The sequence below is a fragment of the Saccopteryx bilineata genome, chromosome 4, assembly GCF_036850765.1.
Source record: "Saccopteryx bilineata isolate mSacBil1 chromosome 4, mSacBil1_pri_phased_curated, whole genome shotgun sequence".
Lineage (NCBI taxonomy): Eukaryota > Metazoa > Chordata > Mammalia > Chiroptera > Emballonuridae > Saccopteryx > Saccopteryx bilineata.
In genome coordinates this window covers 292,175,563-292,195,979 of record NC_089493.1, presented here as the reverse complement: position 1 = coordinate 292,195,979, position 20,417 = coordinate 292,175,563, and the positions used below count along the sequence as shown (strand labels likewise).

General features: G+C 49.5%; 1 protein-coding gene across 5 annotated transcripts in view; it reads right to left on the bottom strand.

The window, feature by feature from the left end:
- Positions 1-8: 8 nt before the first annotated feature.
- SRCAP (Snf2 related CREBBP activator protein) overlaps positions 9-20,417 on the bottom strand; it is a 45,751-nt gene continuing 25,342 nt past the window's right edge. For 4 of the 5 annotated variants that reach the window (XM_066275704.1, XM_066275702.1, XM_066275703.1 and 1 more), the window contains exons 22-34: positions 19,820-19,984; positions 19,353-19,538; positions 18,900-19,166; positions 17,127-18,559; positions 10,139-10,404; positions 9,340-9,542; positions 7,176-7,345; positions 6,827-7,023; positions 6,619-6,733; positions 6,326-6,445; positions 3,417-3,611; positions 3,176-3,259; positions 9-3,072 (exon numbers count right to left, since the gene is read on the bottom strand). In XM_066275704.1, the coding sequence (XP_066131801.1) occupies positions 400-3,072; positions 3,176-3,259; positions 3,417-3,611; positions 6,326-6,445; positions 6,619-6,733; positions 6,827-7,023; positions 7,176-7,345; positions 9,340-9,542; positions 10,139-10,404; positions 17,127-18,559; positions 18,900-19,166; positions 19,353-19,538; positions 19,820-19,984 (6,074 nt within the window). In that variant the 3' untranslated portion in view covers positions 9-399. The remainder of the gene's footprint in view (positions 3,073-3,175; positions 3,260-3,416; positions 3,612-6,325; positions 6,446-6,618; positions 6,734-6,826; positions 7,024-7,175; positions 7,346-9,339; positions 9,543-10,138; positions 10,405-17,126; positions 18,560-18,899; positions 19,167-19,352; positions 19,539-19,819; positions 19,985-20,417) is intronic. The other variant, XM_066275701.1, reaches the window with a different exon arrangement.

Genomic DNA, 20,417 nt, shown 5'->3' with positions numbered 1-20,417 from the left:
CGCGGATGCTCATACAGAAACTAAGTTTATTATTTTTTTCTTCTTAAAAAAAAAAAAAAAAGAAAAAAAAAAACCTCATTGTAGAAGCCCCTCCCCCTTCCCCTAAGGGTGGGGGGCTGTAAAAGATTGCTGGGGAATCAAGTACAAGGGGGTGGGGACAGACTATCTTGCCACCCTTAACACTGCCCAGCCACGTGGGGTGGAAGGGAAGGGAATATGTGAAGTGCCCCGTTTCCATGACAATCAGTTTCCTACCCCTACTTTGGTGGAAAGAAGGGAGAAGGCCCCTGTCTCCCTGGAGGCTTTCCCCCACAAAAGACTTCAAGTAGTGGTTAACAGAGTCAGGCCTGGCCGTGGAGGAGGGGCCGTGGTGGGAAGCCTGAGTGGGGAGACACCCACTCACGTCTTGGCCTTTCGGCCTCTGTGACTAACAGTGGGGCCAGCCGGGTGGGGGGGGGCACTGCTGCGCAGGATGCGCTGGTCCCCTTGGTTGGCTGTTCCACCAAGTCGGTGGGGGCCAGGCCGTCGGCGTGGGGTTCCATCCCCTTCCTCTTCCTCACCTGAAGCTTCAGCCTCAGACTCCTCTACTGAACCTTCAGGCCCCAAGGGACTTGGGGACTGTAGGCGGCCCCGCTTTGTGGGTGCAGGACCCCTGCCGACTGGGACTCCTGCACGTTTGCGAGGCACCTTCTCAGTCTCTAATGGGGGAACTAGGGACCCTGGACGCAGCCGGGTGGAGCGCAGTTTTGGAGCTAACGAGACCACGGGTGGTGTCAATTCTAACCCACCTGGCCCACCATCTGCTAAATCCAGGTCGTCCTGAATTACAGCCACCACCATGGACCCTTCACTCTTTCGTCCCCGCACTCCCTCTGCTTCGAGGCGCAACCGGGCCAGGCGGGTGAGGGGGCGGCTTCCGTCCTCGTCCGAGGAACTGCCCTCACTCTCCCCCTGGCCCTGCTGCCGCCTCCCCAGTCCACAGCTCTCAAGGACAGAAGAGGGGTCCCGGTCCAAGACAGGGAGCTGGCTGGGCCGAGGTGATGGTGGGTTCTTGGGAGGTCGGCCCCGCTTCCGCTTGGGTGGGGATGTTGAAATGGTGAGGGTGGTGACAGTGTTGGCGACAGTAGCAATGGGACAGGCTAGGAGTGAAGGGAGTGGTGGCACAGGTGGTGGCATCGGGAGTGGCTGTGTCCGGCTCTCTAAGCTGCCATCCCCTTGAGAGGAAATGGTCCCAGGAATTGGTAAGTCGCGTGCTTTAGGGGGCCGCCCACGCCTTCTTTTCTCCACAGGTGACAGGATGATGGGCTCGGGTCTATGAATGGGCTGGGGTCCAAGATGCTGGGGCCCAGAAATAAGCTGGGGTCCCGGGACAGGCTCTGTGACAATGAGGGTCTCAGCCCCAGGGACTGCCTCCGCCCCATTGCTTTTCCCCTTAGAGGTGGACGGAGGTGCCTCATCTGTCCCTCGCGCAGTATCCGCCGGAGACCTGTTCTTGGGAGGCCGCCCCCTCCGACGTTTCAGAGCAGGAGGGGTGACGGCAAGCAGCGCCCTCTCTCCGTTTTCCGGGCCACTCTCGCCAGACACCCCCAGCTCGATGCGACGGCGAGCTACGAAGGGCTGCTGGGTGAGGGCGGGCAGTGTGGAGAGGGGAGCCGCTTCACAGGGCCCGCTGGTGGAAGGTGAGCATTCCGGCCCCGACACGCTGCGGGCAGACGGGCTTCCGGGGCTGGTACCCATCTTCTCCATGGCCCCAGGCGCAAGGGTGTTCGCAGTCCCCCGCTGCTGTCGCCGCCGCCTCACCAGTTCCTTTTCCTCCACCACGGTCACTAGCCGTCCAGGTAACTTGCGAAGCACTTTGGGGCCTGGAGGCTGCCCGGGTCGGCCAGCCCCCTGCCCCCGAATTTCTACATCAGCACTGGTGCGACGCCGTGGGGGCCGGGCCAGCGAAGAGCCCTCAGGTGAGGAGGTGGCTGAGGATGAGGCCGATGGAGCTGTGACCTCAGGTGAAACAAGTTCCTGCGGCTTCTGTGGGCTGGGTGTTGGGGTCCGGGCCTCCACCAGCTCTTCTGAGTTCCTGTCAGCCTCCAACGGCAACTGGAGGAGCTCACTGGGTGCTGCTGATGGCGGGAGTGCTAGCCCGCTGTTCTTGCTCAGACACGCGGGCACCTCCTCACCACCGGTCAGCACTGTGAGGACGGTCCCCTCAGCAGGCTCTGGTTCCCGCTCCTGACTCTCTGGGAAGCTGCCCGCCTCCAGGATTGGGCTATGTGCAGAAGAGGCGAGAGAGAGGTTCTTCTCTGACACAGGCCGGGTCTCAACAGCAACTGGCAACAGATCCTTAGGGGGCACACGAGGGAGCGGGGGAGCCTCAGAACTGGCTATATCGGCCAGCTCCAGGGACTCGGCAGATGCCAACGCTTGTGCACACAGCTCTGCCTCAGGCCCCATGCCCAAGGGGAGCTTGGTGACTGGGGGGAAGATGGGCACAGAAGGTAGACCCAGCAAGAGAGGGGAGGTAGGCGTTAAGATAGAGGTTTGGGCTGGCGGTGGGGTGTGAGCTGGCGGAGGGGTACAGGCAGGAGGCGGCGTGCAGGCCGAAGAACAAGAGGGAGGAACCTGCGAAGGAAGTGGGGGAGAAGGCAGGATGTGGACAGGAAGCATGGTCAATGGGTCTGGAGCTGAAATGGGGATTGGGGCAGGGACTGGGACAGGAACAGGAACTGCAGCAGGGGCTGAAGTCGGAGGGGGTCGAGGCCTAGGCACTGGCCTGGGAACTCGCTCCCTGGCAGGGCTGCAGCGAGGGGCAGTGGAGGTGTTGCGGGTATGATGGGTGGACACGGCAGGAGTGTGGTTTGCCCCTTGAGTCTCAGCCCGAGCTCCACGAAGACGCTCACTGACTCGAGTCCCTGGCCTTTCGGGGGCCTTGACCTTCTTACTGCGCCGGTGGCTGCCTCCAGCAGTCCCACAGGAAACCTCATCCCCAGCCCCCGGCCCCTCCTCCTCCTCTTGGGGTAGACGAAACACCTCCTCCTTGGCTTGGTCCAGGTCCTTGCGGGCAGCTTCCACTTGCTCCTACCAACAGAGCCCACACAGCGGTCAGAGAAAGACAAGCAGAGTGATGAGTGGGTAGAAAGTTAACTTCCTATTTCCAACCCCAATCCCTAGAACTACTCACTTCTGCCTGCTTGAGCTCCTCTCGGCTCACCTCCTCCAGGGAGGCTTCCAGGAATTTCATAGCATAGCGTTCAATAGGGGTCAGCTGTGGGGAGGAGTAATGGAGATAAACATAGGGACCTGGTGCCCAGAGCCCATCAGCCCTGATTATTTTTACCACGGAAGATGGGGTGGGGGTTCAAAAAGTTCAGAGAAAAGAGCTGTACAGGGTGAGGTTGAGAACTAGTGGGTCCAATACTCACCTGTTCTACAAGGGCAGCAATTTCTTGCTCAGCCCGGGACATCTCCTCCTCCTCAGCCCCAGGCCGACCAGCCTCCTCTCCCTCACCAGCAGGAAACCCATCATTCTCATTGAATTCTGCAAGCTCAGCCACCTGTTCAGCCTTGGCCTGGGTGGCCGCACGAATATCTTCTTCATCCTCTGCCCGACACAACGCCTACAAAGGTGTGTGGAAGAAACCCAGGAAAATTAACAAACTTTACATCCTGTGATTCGATTCTGGCCAAAATTTGAGGTGTTTACACCAAAAACAAACAAAAGCCCTGGACTCAAAAGCCCCGGGTCCCCATCCTGGTATCATTCTTGCCTTTTTCAAGGACAAGTAGTTGATTTCTAAGGAGTAGTGTTGTCATCTGTGAAAAGAGATCACAGCTCTCTGACTACCTGAGGCATTTACTGTATTTAAACATACTGTATGTTTATAGTTTATGAAGTGCTACAAAGCTGTTATTATTACAAGGACTGGACTAAACTGGTTCTTCACTATACACCAGGGGTCTCAAACTCGCGGCCCGCCGAACAATTTTGTGCGGCCCGCAGACTAATCCACGAAGTTCAAAATATTTTGGATAAAATTAAGTAAGCCTAGGGGCCTACTTGTATTTTTCATTTCTCTAGCATCCTAGCTAGATATTAGCTTAGTTAACAGCAGTTGTGATGCGAACTACAGTTTCTGGTCGTTTTGTGACACCGAGTAAACTGCATGTACGATTGTGCTTGTTGTACTGATTTTTTTTTTGTTTTCAACTGCAGTGAGAAAAGTGTTGTGTAACAGTTGCCTTTTGTAGACCTAGTGCGGCCCGCCGAACGGCTGTGATCTTGCTCTGCGGCCCACATGCTGAATTGAGTTTGAGACCCCTGCTATACACCGTAGATTCTACAATAAATCAAATACTGTCTGGGTCACAGCCCAGATTAAAAACAAAAAAAAAGCCTGACCAGGTGGTGGCGCAGTGGATAGAGCGTCGGACTGGGATGCAGAAGGACCCAGGTTCGAGACCCCGAGGTCGCCAGCTTGAGCACGGGCTCATCTGGCTTGAGCAAAAAGCTCACCAGCTTGGACCCAAGGTTGCTGGCTCCAGCAAGGGGTTACTCAGTCTGCTGAAGGCTCGCGGTCAAGGCACATATGAGAGGGCAATCAATGAACAACTAAGAAGTCGCAACGCACACGAAAAACTAATGATTGATGCCTCTCATCTCTCCATTCCTGTCTGTCTGTCCCTGTCTATCTCTGCCTATGTAAAAAAACAAACAAACAAACAAACAAAAACAAAAAAAAGTTTATAGCCAACCAGGTTTGTAACAAAACTCAACTCTCTTCTGGACCCCTAAAGTGACCAAAGCAATTAAGTGGTCCACGTAGGATAAAATGGATTTGACCAGGGCTTCCACCAGGGACAAAATAACCATTTTAATGACCTTGCACTCTGCTTCCTTTCTGTTCAAGACAACTTTTAGATTTTTTAAATAGCAGAAAGTTCTAAGTGACAGGTGATGGCACAGTGAGTAATAGCGCATCAACCTGGACACTAAGGTCCCAGGTTCGAAACCCCAAGGTCACCAGCTTGAGTGTGGGATCATTGACATGATCCTATGGTCGCTGACTTGAGCCCAAGGGCCACTGGCTTGGGTGGAGACCCCAGGTCAAGGTACATGTGAGAAACAATCAATAAACAACTAAAGTGACGCAAATACGAGCTGATGCTTCTCCTTCCTGTCTCTCTCAAAAAAAAGCAGAAAGTTCTGAGTACAAAATTCTTTTTTGCATATGACAACAAACTAACCACATCTAATCTTTTCCTTGAGGTATACAGGGAGCTTATGTCAAAGTCACTAAAGAAAGTAGCCTAGAGTGTGTTCAACAATGAGAGGAAGGTACTTTATAGGAAAAAACATCTCTATGATACTCTCGCTATACCTGTAGTTCCTAAATAATTGCTGCTGAAAAGCTTTGAAAAAATACATACGCTCAAACCACACCTTCAAAAATGATTTAGAAAAAATAAATGATTTAGATTTTCTGATGAGGCCCAGAAATAAATCCTTTTAAAAGCCTTCCAAGTGATTCTACTATGCATCAGTGTTTGGAAAACAAGAGTTCAATATATGCACAAAGCAATACTTTTTTTTTTTTGTATTTTTCTAAAGCTGGAAACGGGGAGACAGACGGACTCCCGCATGCGCCTGACCGGGATCCACCCGGCACGCCCACCAGGGGGTGATGCTCTGCCTATCCAGGGCATCGCTCTGTTGAGACCAGAGCCACTCTAGCGCCTGAGGCAGAGGCCCTGGGGTGTCGCTCTGTTGCGACCAGAGCCACTCTAGCACCTGAGGCAGAGGCCATGGAGCCATCCCCAGCCACCGGGCCATCTTTCCTCCCATGGAGCCTTGGCTGCAGGAGGGGAAGAGAGAGACAGAGAGGAAGGAGAGGAGGAGGGGTGGAGAAGCAGATGGGTGCTTCTCCTGTGTGCCCTGGCCGGGAATCGAACCCGGGACTTCTGCACGCCAGGCCGACGCTCTACCACTGAGCCAACCAGCCAGGGCACACAAAGCAATTCTTAATTCACTATGTCATTTAACCTCAGTTACTCATTAGCATTTCAGAAAAGTGAAAAGTAAGGCTCAGAAGATTAAATAGACTTGGCTTAACAAATACAATTATTAAAAAGCACAGCTAGAATCCAAACTCAGAAATGAAAACTTCAAATTGTCTTTTTTCTGTGAAATCATATGAACCAATAAGCAAAGGTCAGCTGTAATCTAGGAAGCAGCAGAAACAGTTCTTTCCCCCTGAACAAGCTTAATGCACTGAGCGACACCACACTGTAACCATTAGCTCTCCTCTAGGGACTGCCCACTGTTTTCTTTCACCTGCTCCAGGATGTGAGTCTGCTTGCTGGCCACGGTCTCTTCCTCCTCTTCAGGGGCAGAGGGTACAGACGAGCCAGACGGCTCCTCCAGGGGCATATCAAACAGCTCTCGGATGGTCTGCTTTGGAAAGAACAGAAGAAAAAGTGTCAGGGTCAACAGAATACTAACCCAGGTCTACAGAGGTGCCACTGGCTGAAGAGGCAGTCTGTAGAAGTCAAAGCCTCCTCCATACACAGGAGTAACTCCTACGGGCGCAGCAGTGCCCCCTTGAACAGGCCGGAAGATAGTAGTACCTGTTTAAAATAGGCAGTGGTAAAGTTGCCTCCCTCAATGGCCATATCTCCCAACATTCTCTTCTGATTTGCCTTTTTTAGGATGTTCTCCTCCACTGTCCGTTCACTGATAAGCCTAAGGGGTGATGGAAGGCATGCGTAAACAGCCAGATACGTCAGTGAAAACCTGTCAGCAAAGGGGAAGCAAGGAAAGAAGTCTAAGAAATACCTATAGATGTGAACGTCTCGGGTCTGGCCAATTCGGTGACAGCGATCCTGGGCCTGAGCATCCATGGTGGGGTTCCAGTCGCTGTCATAAAAAACAACGGTGTCTGCTCCTGTCAGGTTCACACCCACACCCCCACTCCGAGTGGAAAGGATGAAGCAGAATATGCGTTTGTCTGCATTGAATCGTTCCATCAAGGCCTAGAGGGAAAGTGGAAAAAAAGATGGGATGTTTTGGGAGACATCCCCCAAAACAGACCCAAGGCTGAATGGGGCTTTTCCTGGGACCCCAAGGTCTGGAAAAAGGAAACAGAAGTTAGAGAAGTCTCTAAGAGCTGCCATGCCTGGATTACCTGTCTCTGCTCGACTCTAGTAGACCCATCTAGACGTAAGTAGAGGTGGCCGTGGTAGGTGAGAAACTGCTCCAATACATCCAGCATCCGGGTCATCTGGGTGAAGATGAGCACCCGGTGACCCTCCACCTTGAGCTGTCGCAGCAGCACGGCTAATGTCTGCAACTTTCCTGAAGAGATATGAAGGGGCACAGGAAACTAGCTATAAACTGGGATGGGGAGAACACTTTGCACTAGAAGGCTATAGTTGAAAGATAAACCAAAATTTCAGGCTAGAATTTCAATTAGCCTATGACACCAAAAATATTTGAATTCGTGTATTTCATTCCCTTCAGGGTTTCCCTCTTCCGTGTGCTTCTGTCTTGGATCTAACTTCTCTAGTCTAATTAGGGGTAGGTACTATAGACCCTTTGGGGGCAAAAAGGAATCCATAATAGTGTGTGAGCAACACATCTTTAAGCACATTCTACAAGGAACTATAGCAGCTGAAATACAGGACAGATTCACAGGATAAACAACAGTTCCACTGAGGTCATGGTTTACAGACAGTGACTGAAGGTCACTGAGATCGGAACCACAGCGGCAGGACTTCAGGTTCTCTAGTTCAACCTCCCCTCAAACACAGAATTAACTTCTATAACATTTCTGATAAGTCAGTCTGAAAACTAACCGACTTTCAATTCACCTACTCTGAATGATTTCAAATGTTGTAAAATTAGTTTTACTAAAGTACATATTAAGTACATATTTTATATTAATAAAATTTTTGAAAAGTTAATATAATAAAAATTCTGCTAACTTTCTTACAGTCTAAGACAGGGGTCCCCAAACTGCGGCCCCCTGAGGCCATTTATCCGGCCCCCGCCGCACTTCCGGAAGGGGCACCTCTTTCATTGGTGGTCAGCGAGAGGAGCATAGTTCCCATTGAAATACTGGTCAGTTTGTTGATTTAAATTTACTTGTTCTTTATTTTAAATATTGTATTTGTTCCCGTTTTTTTTTTTTTACTTTAAAGTAAGATATGTGCAGTGTGCATAGGGATTTGTTCATAGTTTTTTTTATAGTCTGGCCCTCCAACGGTCTGAGGGACAGTGAACTGGCCCCCTGTGTAAAAAGTTTGGGGACCCCTGGTCTAAGACATTTAGCAAATCCCCCAAAACATGTCACTATAGAAATATCTGTTCAGGGTTGTGGCAGAAACTATTCACTACTGTTCAAAAGATATTATTGGTTAATAGAAAGTGAAGTACACTGTGGACACCTGGCAAAGATCCCTTGATCCCACAGGAGGCAAGCCCCAACACAACGTCAGAAGATAAATCATGACTGGTTTTAAATAAGCCAGAATTCCTCTTTGCCATTTCCCTTTATCCATAATTTCTCTAAGGATGGGCATATGACCTAATGTGGGCCAATGAATTATGAAGCAAAGTCAATGGGCTTTATTTCCTAGAAAAGACGACTTGCCAGGAGTATTTTGTCTCAACCTCTTGCTCGCAGCTTAGAGTATTTGGTGTGCTCCCTAGAGTTACAGCAGCCATCTTATCAGATCATGAAGAAATAAGCATGAGGATAAAAAGATAAAAGCTAGAGATGGTAGAAAGCAAAGTAGACAGAAAGAAGGTGCTGGGTCCACTAAGCTGCTGAACAAGCCATATACATTATTCTCAGAATTTCTCTTTAAGTAAACAGTAAATAAATAAGTGGTGGTTTAAGCCACTGTTGGTTTTCTGTTATTTGCAGCCAAATGCATTTTAACCAATAAGATTCTAACCAAAAGATAAGGATTCTTGTCTTTCCACAAAACAAAATTTGCTGTGCAGTCTAGCACTGCTACATACCTTTACCCATAAATCTGGAAACTATGCTGCAATCTCACTCATCACTGTATCCCACATGATTAGCAAAAGAGTTTACAAAATAATCACTGAATGAATAAGCAAATTAGCACACTTTTTAACTTTCATCAGTCAAATTCATGAATGCCAAGGATCCATCACAAGGCCTACAAGTCTCCATCTTGCCCGTAAGCATAACCTAAAAAAAATGTCCAATGTTTAATAAAATCTAGAGAGACCTTATATACAGCGTCCCTCTGATGTAACAGTCTTGCTACTAACACACGAAAAGAGGTCAAGAGAACCTCACCAGCCAATAAACTCACCGCAATCATACTGAATGAGCCTCAAGTCCGGGAACTGGGTGCGCATGTTACACACAATACGGTGCAAAGGACGAGCCCGGGGCCAGAGCTCACGGGCCAATTGCTCCTGGAAGGCTGCCTGACGTGGGGCCAGCCATGGAGGTGGGTGGCAGGCATGTAGGGAAGGGGGAGGTGCCTCCACAGGAGGCATGACAAAGATGAACCTGCAAAAGGAAGAAGGCAAGCAGTATAAAGAATGGAGCTCTCGCCTGACCTGTGGTGGCGCAGTGGATAAAGCGTCGACCTGGAAATGCTGAGGTCGCTGGTTTGAAACCCTGGGCTTGCCTGGTCAAGGCACATATGGGAGTTGATGCTTTCAGCTCCTCCCCCTTCTCTCTCTCCTCTCTGTCTCTCCCTCTCTCTCTCCTCTCTAAAAAATGAATAAAATAAAATAAATTAAAAAAAAAAAAAAAAAAAAAGAATGGAGCTCTGGCCTGACCTGTGGTGGCGCAGTGGATAAGGCATTGACTGGTAATGCTGAGGTCACTGGTTTGAAACCCTGGGCTTACCTGATCAAGGCACACATGAAAAGCAACTACTAGGAGTTGATGCTTCCTGCCTCCCCCCCACCCCCGACTCCACCCTGCTTTTTTTCTCTCTCTCCTCTCCCTAAAATCCATAAATAGAAATCTTAATATATATATATATAAAAATGGAGCTCGGAAGGGTCCCAGAAGTTAGCACCTTCAATAGCCCTAACTACTACATCCACTCAGAGGCCACAAGAACCCTCTGCCCATGAGCAGTCAGCCCTGCCAACCTCTCAATGATTTCAGACAGCTGGTCCAGTCGTTGCTGAGGAAACAGGACAGCCCGGCAGGCAGCCTCAGTGTAAGTCCAAAACGTGGGGTGGCTGGGGCAAGGAGAACAAGGACCGACGGGGCTGGCCACAGGCTGTGGCAGGGTACAGAAATCCAGGACTTCAGTCCCATACATGGGGGCCAGGGCCCCGTGAGCCTCACTGAGTTGGAAAATCCGTTCCAGGCGTTCAGACCGCTGTCGTTTTCGCTTTTCCTCTAGAGAGTCCTGGGGATAAAAACAAACAAAAAGTAGTCATCAGTGTCCCCAACAGTTCCTCCCACAATTAAACATAGTCTATGGAAATCGTAAGATTGAAAAGACACTAAGCTTTCAGTTTTCCGGGTCATCAATAAAGGGAGTTACTCCTTCCACAGCTGTTGAGTGGAACAGCTCCTCCACAAGAAGGGCTGGTCTTCTTCCCTTGTGTGCTACCAAAGCAGAGTGGCTGAGTATTCAAACTTAAGCTCCACATTCCAACAATCCTATAAAATAGCTGATTTGTGGGAATTTTCCTATATAACATTTAACTTCAGAACACTCAAGTTATCTTCTTGCAGTAGATCAAAGACAAGTACTAAAGCCTTCTTCATGATGCCTCCACACCCCCTAGCCCCCAACACTAACTCCTTCCCACTATAAGCGGGGCGGGGTAGGGGGGAAGGGCCTGGCCTGGCCTAGCTCCTAGGAACACCAGTGTTGTGAGTGCATGGGGAACGGGCCCCCAGTGCCCTCCCTCCTGGAGCCCCTCACCCTACACCTCTTTCCACCACCTCCCCAGAAAAAACCAGATGTGGGAAATGCAGAGGGTGCCAACCAGAGCAGAACCCCTTCCCATGGTATTAAAAAGGGAGAGACAGGCCCTGGCCGGTTGGCTCAGTGGTAGAGCGTCGGCCTGGCGTGCGCAAGTCCCAGGTTCGATTCCCGGCCAGGGTACACAGGAGAGGCACCCATCTGCTTCTCCACCCCTCCCCCTCTCCTTCCTCTCTGTCTCTTTCTTCCCCTCCCGCAGCCGAGGCTCCACTGGAGCAAAAGATGGCCCGAGCGCTGGGGATGGCTCCTTGGCCTCTGCCCCAGGCGCCAGAGTGGCTCTGGTCACAACAGAGTGACGCCCCAGATGGGCAGAGCATCACCCCCTGGTGGGTGTGCCGGGTGGATCCCAGTCGGGCGCATGTGGGAGTCTGTCTGACTGCCTCCCCGTTTCCAGCTTCAGAAAAATACAAAAAAAAAAAAAAAAAAAAAAAAAAGGAGAGACAGCTATGCCGTCCCCTACCACCCACTCCTGACTGGCCCCTCCATCACATCTTTCTCTCCTCACATCCTTGGTGATGATTTTGGCAACTTTAGGAATGGCAATTCTCAAGAGGGGAATAAAAAAACCTTCCTCAAATCCCTGAACAGGATAAAGAGAGGCTAATCAAATCCACAGCAGGTTTCTGCCAGACCAGAAAGGAGTGGGGATGGGGACAGTAACCAGACACCTGGTATCATCATCCTGAGAGAAAAGCAGAGTGCCCTAGCAGATAAGATATCTGTATGACTTTGACCCAGTCCTTCCCAATCTCTGTGCTTCCAGTTCCACAGGCATTAAAATCACTGCCCCCCACCCCCTTTAAACACTTATCCCACTTGTAGTTTCACTTTGTATGCAGGGAAAGGGGATAGTTTGATTAATGTCTTCTACCCATTTAAACTGTAAGACCTATAAAACATGGACCATATCTCATCTTGTTCACCAGAATCACCCAGTATCTAGCTCAGTATTTGGCACAAAGTAGGTTCTCAATAATTATCTGTTAATAGCACGGATCTCATGCTTTACCAGTGATGGCACAGTGGATAGAATGTTGACCTGGGACTCTGAGGTCACAGGAGCTCACAGGCTTGAGTGTGGGACCATCAACATGATCCCAAGGTCACTGGCTTCATCCTCCCCACCCCCCATCAAGGCACGTATGAGAAGCAACCAATGAACAACTGAAGTGAAGCAGCTATGAATGGTTGCTTTTTATCTTTCTACTCTTTCTACCTTCCTGTCTCTCTCTCTCAAAAAAAAGAATGGATCCCAAGAAATGGTTCCAAAAAAAAAAACAACAAAAAAAAGTGTCCCAAATCTCCCTTCCTGACAGCTACCTTAAGCTTGACTTATTGGCTCCTCGAGATCTAAGTGAGAAAGGAAACCATCCTAGCATAGGGAAAAATCAATACAGGCAAGCTCTCAAAAAGTAATAGCAAAGAAAAAAATACTGCCTGACCTGTGGTGGCGCAGTGGATAAAGCGTCGACCTGGAAATGCTGAGGTCGTCAGTTTGAAACCCTGGGCTTGCCTGGTTAAGGCACATATGGGAGTTGATGCTTCCAGCTCCTCCCCCCCTTCTCTCTCTCTCTCTCCTCTCTCTCTGTCTCTCCCTCTCCTCTCTAAAATGAATAAATACAAAATAAAAAAAAAATTTTTAAAGAAAAAAATACTTGCAAATCATGTATCTGAAAAGGGACTTGTATCTAGTATATATAAAGGACTTACAACTCAATAATAAAAACCCAATTAAAAAGGGCTCAGTGGATAGAGCATTGACCTGGTATATGGACATCCCAGGTTCGATTCCTGGTCAGGACACATAGGAGAAGCAACCATCTATTTCTTCACCCCACCTTCCCTCCCTTTTCCCCTCCCATAGCCAGTGGCTCGACTGGTTCGATTGTAGCCCCGGGCACTCAGGATGGCACAGTTGGTCAGAGGTGCTAAAAATGGCTCAGTACTCTAGCACTAGCCCCAGATGGAGTTGCCAGGTGGATCCTAGTCGGGGTGCATGCAGGAGTCTGCCTCACTATCTCCCTTCCTCTCACCTAAAAAAAAAAAAAAAAAAAAAAAAAAAAAAAAAAAGGGCAAAGGACCCAAATAGACATTTTTTCAAAGATAAATAAATGGCCAACAACCACTTAAAAGATGCTCAATATCATTAGCCATCAGGAAATTGCAACTCAAAACCTTAAGACACCAATTCATACACACTTGAATGTAATTAAAAAAGAAAAATAACACCAAGAATTGGCAAAGATGTGGAGATCCTGGACCTACCCTAAGAGGCTGCTGGCAGGAATGTAAAATGGCACAACTACATTGGAAAAGTTTGGCAGTTTCTAAAACAGTTCAACATGGTTACCACATGGCCCAGCAACTTCAATCCTAGTTATACATTCAATATAACTGAAAACATGAAAAGACACAAAATCTTATGTTCACAGCTGCACAATTCACAACCAACAAGCAGAAATAATTCAAATATCCCCAACAACTGATAAATGTAAAAAATGTAGTATATCCATAAAATGGAATATTTAATATAAAGAAATGAAGTACTGATATGTGCTTTAAACATGAACGAACCTCAAAGACGTTAAGCTAAGTGAAAGAAGCCAATCATAAAAGACTATTATATGACTCAATAGGCAAATCTATAGAGAGAATAGATTAGCTAAGAGGGAGGGAGGAGTTAGGACAGGGGTAGTCAACTTTTTTATACCTACTGCCCACTTTTGTATCTCTGTTAGTAGTAAAATTTTCTAACTGCCCACCAGTTCTACAGTAATGGTGATTTATAAAGTAGGGAAGTAACTTTACTTTATAAAATTTATAGAGCAGAGTTACAGCAAGTTAAAGAATATAATAATAATTACTTACCAAGTACTTTATGTCGGATTTTTGCTAAGTTTGGCAGAATAAATCTTTAAAAAACAACTTACTATAGTTAAATCTATCTTTTTATTTATACTTTGGTTGCTCCGCTACCGCCCATCATGAAAGCTGGAATGCCCACTAACGGGCGGTAGGGACTAGGTTGACTACCACTAGGTTAGGGGATGCCAGCTAAGGGAGTGAAGTTTCTTGATAGGGCCATGAAAATGTTCTAATGCATGACTGTGGTAATGTTGCATAATGCCACTGAATTGAACACTTTCTTTTTATTTAAAAAAAAAATTTTTTTTTTTACAGAGACAGAGAGAGTCAGAGAGAGGGATAGATAGGGACAGACAGACAGGAACGGAGAGAGATGAGAAGCATCAATCATCAGTTTTTCGTTGTTCACTGATTGCTTTCTCATATGTGCCTTGACCGCGGGCCTTCAGCAGACCGAGTAACCCCTTGCTCGAGCCAGCGACCTTGGGTCCAAGCTGGTGAGCTTTTGCTCAAACCAGATGAGCCTGCGCTCAAGCTGGCAACCTCAGGGTCTCAAACCTGGGTCCTCCGCATCCCAGTCCAACGGTCTATCCACTGCGCCACCGCCCGGTCAGGCGAATTGTACACTTTAAAATTGGTTACCTGTGTGGTACATGGTTTGTCTCAAACTGTTTAAGAAAAAAGTAAGTGTCAAAAAGCTGCTATCTATTTGCAGAGAAACCAAAATTTAGCACAGACCAGGGGTTGCCACCTTTGGGCTAGGACCTAAGCCAGGGGTCTCAAACTCGCGGCCCACGGGCCGCATGCAGCCCGCTGAACAATTTTGTGCGGCCCACAGACTAATCCACGAAGTTCAAAATATTTTGGATAAAATTAAGTAAGCCTAGGGGCCTACTTGTATTTTTCATTTCTCTAGCATCCTAGCTAGATATTAGCTTAGTTAACAGCAAGTTGTGATGCGAACTACAGTTTCTGGTCGTTTTGTGACACTGAGTAAACTGCATGTACGATTGTGCTTGTTGTACTGATTTTTTTTGTTTTCAACTGCAGTGAGAAAAGTGTTGCGTAACAGTTGCCTTTTGTAGACCTAATGCGGCCCGCCAAACGGCTGTGATTTTGCTCTGCAGCCCACATGCTGAGTTGAGTTTGAGACCCCTGACCTAAGCTCTCTTCTCCTTTCACCAAGCCAGAAAAACCTGGCAGTATCAGAAAGACAAAAGGTGGAGACAGTGGCACTGAGGAAGGGAGGGAGACTGAGGCAACAAATAAGAAGCAGCTCTCTAAGAGTGAGAAACAGCCAAAAGGTCCTAGAAGGACTCACTAGGTCCTTTTTCTAATTTGTTGCTGGGTTATTTACTTGAATCTGAGTTGTAAGTTTAACTTAACCAAACATGTATGGACGCTTTATATGATGGAAAAACAATAGCCACCAGAAGGCTAATGAAGGAACGGGGACAGGGTTCTTTTTACTGCCTACTTAATCACTATGGAGGTAAAAAAAAACTAAAAGGGCCATCAAAGTCAGATGATGATCTTTAGGAAACTGTATTACATTCCTCCCTTAGAAGTTCAAATACTGCCTGACCTGTGGTGGTGCAGTGAATAAAGCATCAACATAGAATGCTATGGTTGCTGGTTCAAAACCCTGGGCTTGTCTGGTTAAGGCACATATAACAAGCAATCAATGAACAACTAAAGTGAGGCAACTATGAGTTGATACTTCTCACTCTCCCCTCGCTGCCCCATAAAATCAATAAATTAAGTATTTTAAAATAAGAATAATAATAAAGGCCCTGGCCGGTTGGCTCAGTGGTAGAGCGTCGGCCTGGCATGCGGAGGACCCGGGTTCGATTCCCGGCCAGGGCACATAGGAGAAGTGCCCATTTGCTTCTCCACCCCCCCCCTTCCTCTGTCTCTCTCTTCCCCTCCCGTAGCCCAGGTTCCATTGGAGCAAAGATGGCCCGGGCGCTGGGGATGGCTCCTTGGCCTCTGCCCCAGGCGCTAGAGTGGCTCTGGTCGCGGCAGAGCAACACCCCGGAGGGGCAGAGCATCGCCCCCTGGTGGGCAGAGCTTCGCCCCTGGTGGGCGTGCCGGGTGGATCCCGGTCGGGCGCATGCGGGAGTCTGTCTGTCTCTCCCGTTTCCAGCTTCAGAAAAAAGTACAAAAAAGGAAAAAAAAAAAAGAATAATAATAAAAAAAGAAGTTCAAATACTCGATGATAGTAATAGTTTTAGCAACTGAGGAAAGTAAAAGTCTTCCTGTTTCTGAGGACTGCCTCTTGTGGGGAAGAGGAGAAAGTATATCTCTGTTCTTCTAAGTTGTGTGACATTTATAGCATCATTCACTGGCCTGGTTTCTTCATCTGTAAAACGGGTCAATTAGACTCCAACACTAATTCAAAAGAGTAAGCAACAAAAAAAGACAGCCTGACTAGGTGGTAGCGCAGTAAATAGAGTGTTGGCCTGGGATGCTGAGGACCCAGGTTCGAAACTCTGAGGTTGCCGGCTTAAGTATGGGCTCATCCAGCTTGAGTGTGGGGTCACTGGTTTAAGACCAAAGGTCACTGGCTTGAGCAAGGGGTCACATGCTCAGCTGGACCCCACCCCCAATCAAGGCACATATGAGAAAGCAGTCAATGAAGAACTAAGGTGCCACAATGGAGAACTGGTGCTTCTTATTTCTCTCCCTTCCTGCCTGTTTGTCCCTGTCTGTCCCTCTTAAAAAAAAAAAAAAAAAAAAAAAAAAGAGAGAGACCAATAACAAGACGACCTTCAACACATCAGTGAATAACAGTTTTAAAAGCACATTAGAGCCCCGGCTGGGCAGCTCAGTTGATTAGAGCATCATTATGATCTGCCAAGGTTGCACACATTCCATCCCTGGTCAGGGCACATACGAGGATCAAACAGTGAATGCATAAATAAATGACACAACAAATTGATGTTTCCCTCTCTTAAATCAATAAATAAAAATTAAAAGAATGAAAAACCACATATGTATAAAATATACCAAAAAAAAAAAAAAAAAAGGCATAGTAGTTCTTCAATCACCTCTATGAGAAAGGAGAACATGATTATCCCCGTTTTACAGATAACAAACAGTACAGGCTCAGGAAGAGGAGGGACTGTGCAATGGCTCGCAAGCAAAGGTCCACAAAACTGAGTTTTTAATTTACCAAGATAAAAGTAGCGTTCTTCTAGCCCATCCATTCTACCAACATTCCAAAGAAACTCCACTTCCCATCCCCTCTCCTTTGAGGCAGTGAAACTTACCAGATAGAAAGGGGAACGAGGTGGCGGCGGGGGCTGGCGTCGAGGCCGGGGACCACTGAACGAGGTAGCAGTGGAGGGAGGGCTGGGGGGACCAGAGCCCAACGTCAGTGTCTCAGGCTCATCCTTGGCAACAGGCAGCCGGGACACCATGGTGACGGGCAAGGGAGCGGCACCAGACGCAGACACCACATGGGAAGATGCCTGGGAAGCTGGGGCCTGGGTTGAGGCTGAGGCTGGAGCCAGTGCCAGAGTCTGCGCTGTGGCGGGGCCCGAGGTGGGCAGCGGGACTGGGCCAGGGTTCAAGGTCAGCGTTTGCACTGAAGCTGGGGTCAGGAGTGAAGCAGATGATGACACCGGAGCCAAAGTCAGAGTGTGAGATGGGGTTGGGCCCATCGGAGAAGCAGGAGCCAGAGACAGCGTCTGAGTTGGACCTAGTGGTGGTCCTGGTGCCAAAGACAGTGTCTGGGCTGGAGCTGGTACTAGGGGTGATGCTGGAGTCAATGACAATGTCTGAGCCGGAAAGGGCCTCTGGGGGTTCCCTGTCCCCAAAGAGAGTGTCTGAGATGGAGACGAGCCACCAAGAGTGGCCGCTAAAGCTGGGGCTAAGGCCAGCGCCGGTGTTGAAGCCGGGCCCGGGAGAGGCGATGGAATTGGGGCTGGTACCATAGTTGGAGTTGATGATGGAGCCAACACAGTCGTTGAGACTGGCACCAGTGAAGAAGCTGAAGCTAAAGGAGCTCCTGGAGCAGATGAAGAAGCCAGCACTGGCAGAGGAGCCAGGGAAGGCGCCGGAGGAGCCAGGACTGCTGTCTGTGGAGCTGCCACGGGAGCCGGAGAGGAGGCCAGAGCCTGAGATGCTGGAGGCGCTGGAGCCAGAAGAGAAGCCTGAGCTGGAGCTGAATTTGGTGCTGCCGGAAAAGAATTAGTCAGGGCAGAAGCTGGCACCAGCACAGGTGAGCAAGCTGGGGCCATGGCCGAGTTCAACCCTGGAACATGTGAAGAAGCTGGAGCCAACAACAGAGGGTGACCAGGTGCCTGAGATGGGGACAGGGACGAAGTTGTGGCCAAACCTAGAGTCAAGGTTGACGCTGATGGGGCAGCCCCAGCTGGTGCCAAAGAGGGTGGTCCAGGAGCCGCCGAGACAACAGGTGCCAGTGTTGGAGTCACATTGGTCAACACAGCTGGGCCTGAAGCCGAAACATGTAAGGGAGCTGAGACAGGGATGGCGAGTGGGGCTGAGGCCGTGACAGGAAGCGTGGTGGAGACGGAGACGGGGAGTGACGATGACACCGGAACCGAGACTGTGCAGGATGCGGGACTGGCAAGGGGAGAGGAGTTGGGGACTGGCACTGGAGAAGAGGCTGGCCCAAGGAGTGAGGATGGCACAGGAAGGGAAGAAGAGATGGTCAAGGGAGCAGCTCCGGGCGCTGACGCTGTGGAGACAGAGGATGAGTTAGCCCCAGAATTCTTTCCTTGCTCCTATTACCCTGTCCCTCCCCTTCCCTAAACCCCACGCTTCACCTGTTTCCCAGAAACACCCTCATTCCCACACCATGAGGGCAAAGATTCAAGGAATCTGACAAAACATTTCATTTCCCTCCAAGGTTCCAATAGATGTACCTTGGAATTAGGCAAGGGCTCAGCAGCCCAGTCTGAGTCCCACTGCACAAGTCAGTATGCTGGGTAATAAAGGGCTCTGCGACTAAGAAACCCTCAGGGCCATTCTATCTCCATTCCTGGCAACCATTTCTGGCCTCAGCCACCTTGACTCACCACTGACTTCAGGCGAAGGACTGTGGACCAGCTTGAGAAGGGGCCTCACCAGAGTGGACGTGGGTATGGGGGCCCGAGCAGTACCCAGAGTAGGTGTGGGTAACCGGCCAGGGGTTAATGTGGGGCGTGGAGTCAACACGGCTGGAAGCCCAGAGCTTGAAGGCCGGGGTGCTGGGGCCAACGGAGGAACAGGAGTCAGTCCGTCCCGAGGGGCCTGTCTCACTACAATCTTCACCACGCCTGTGTTATTCACCATGGTTGGTGGCACTGCAAGAGGAAGCTACATTGAGGGGAAGGTAGAAAAGAAACAAGAGACCCAAAGGCTGGAAGAAGTCCTGGGGCAGGAGAGGGAAGCAGACAGACAATGGAGATACTGAAAGGGAGAACAATACTGAGGGAAGGCTGGAAGGACCAGGGACTGCAGGAACTAAGTAAGAAGGCCAGGAGCCTCACCCTGGTTAGCAGCAAGCGGAAGGCTGAGGCCAGTGGGGGCAGGGGTGGTGCTGGGGGTCGAAGAAGGCAGCACAGAGACAGGGGTGGGGCCAGGGGTTGGGGCCACGGCCTGGATGAGGGCCACATGGGCAGGCTGGCTGATGAGGTGGTGCTGCCCCCCTGCTGACACCAGGTGCACCACATTCCCTGGGTTAAGGGAAGAGAGAAAGAGAAAGAGAAGCAGCTATCAGCTGGAGGGAGGCAAAGAGGCAAAGGCAAGTGGAGAGAGAAAGAACAGAGAGGAGATAACTTCTCAAGAATGAACTCACACTTATCTTTACCAAAAACTTTCTCAACCATTCCCTTTGGCCCCACCCACCAAGTAGTAGGGAAAGAAACACACAGGCTGACATTTTCAAAAAGGCATAAAAAACAAGAGGACAAGGAGGAAGAGGAAAAAGGCAGGACAGGGGATGGGTTTTACCTACTTTGCAGCGGGCGGGGCTGCCCCACGGCAAGTTGGCGCACCTGGGCACCAGTCAAAGTCAGCTTGTTGCCCTGGATTTGGAAGGTGAGAGGTTTGCTTCCCCCTGCACTAGCCACTGGACGTTGTGCAAGTGAGGCCAACTGGCCAATGCTGACCACTTCACCTGCTATGAACAAAGAAGGGGCTTAATGTCACAGGGCTCACTTTGCTCAGTGCCGCTTCACAGACCCTCATGAGGCACAAGTTTCAGTTCCTCCAACTCTTCCCCTTAAGCCGTCATGTTCCAACAAGCTCAGCCTGTAACTCCAGTCTGAACTTCTGACACGCTATCCCTTCCATCCCACTTCTTCATGTACAACTTCCTCTACGTCCGCTGGTGGCCCGCCACTACCCCTCCTCCACACTGCCCTTCTACCTAAAAGGACTTCTACCCCTGGGCTTAAGGCTTATCTCCCCACACAGACTGTGAACTCTGTGAGGGCTCTTACTTCATTATTAGTTACCAATGACTACAATGGCAAAATACCTAACACATGTTAACTCCCCGGGACTGAACACTCTCTCCTGTTCCCGAGCTTTCCCTCTAGCTCCAGGGCACA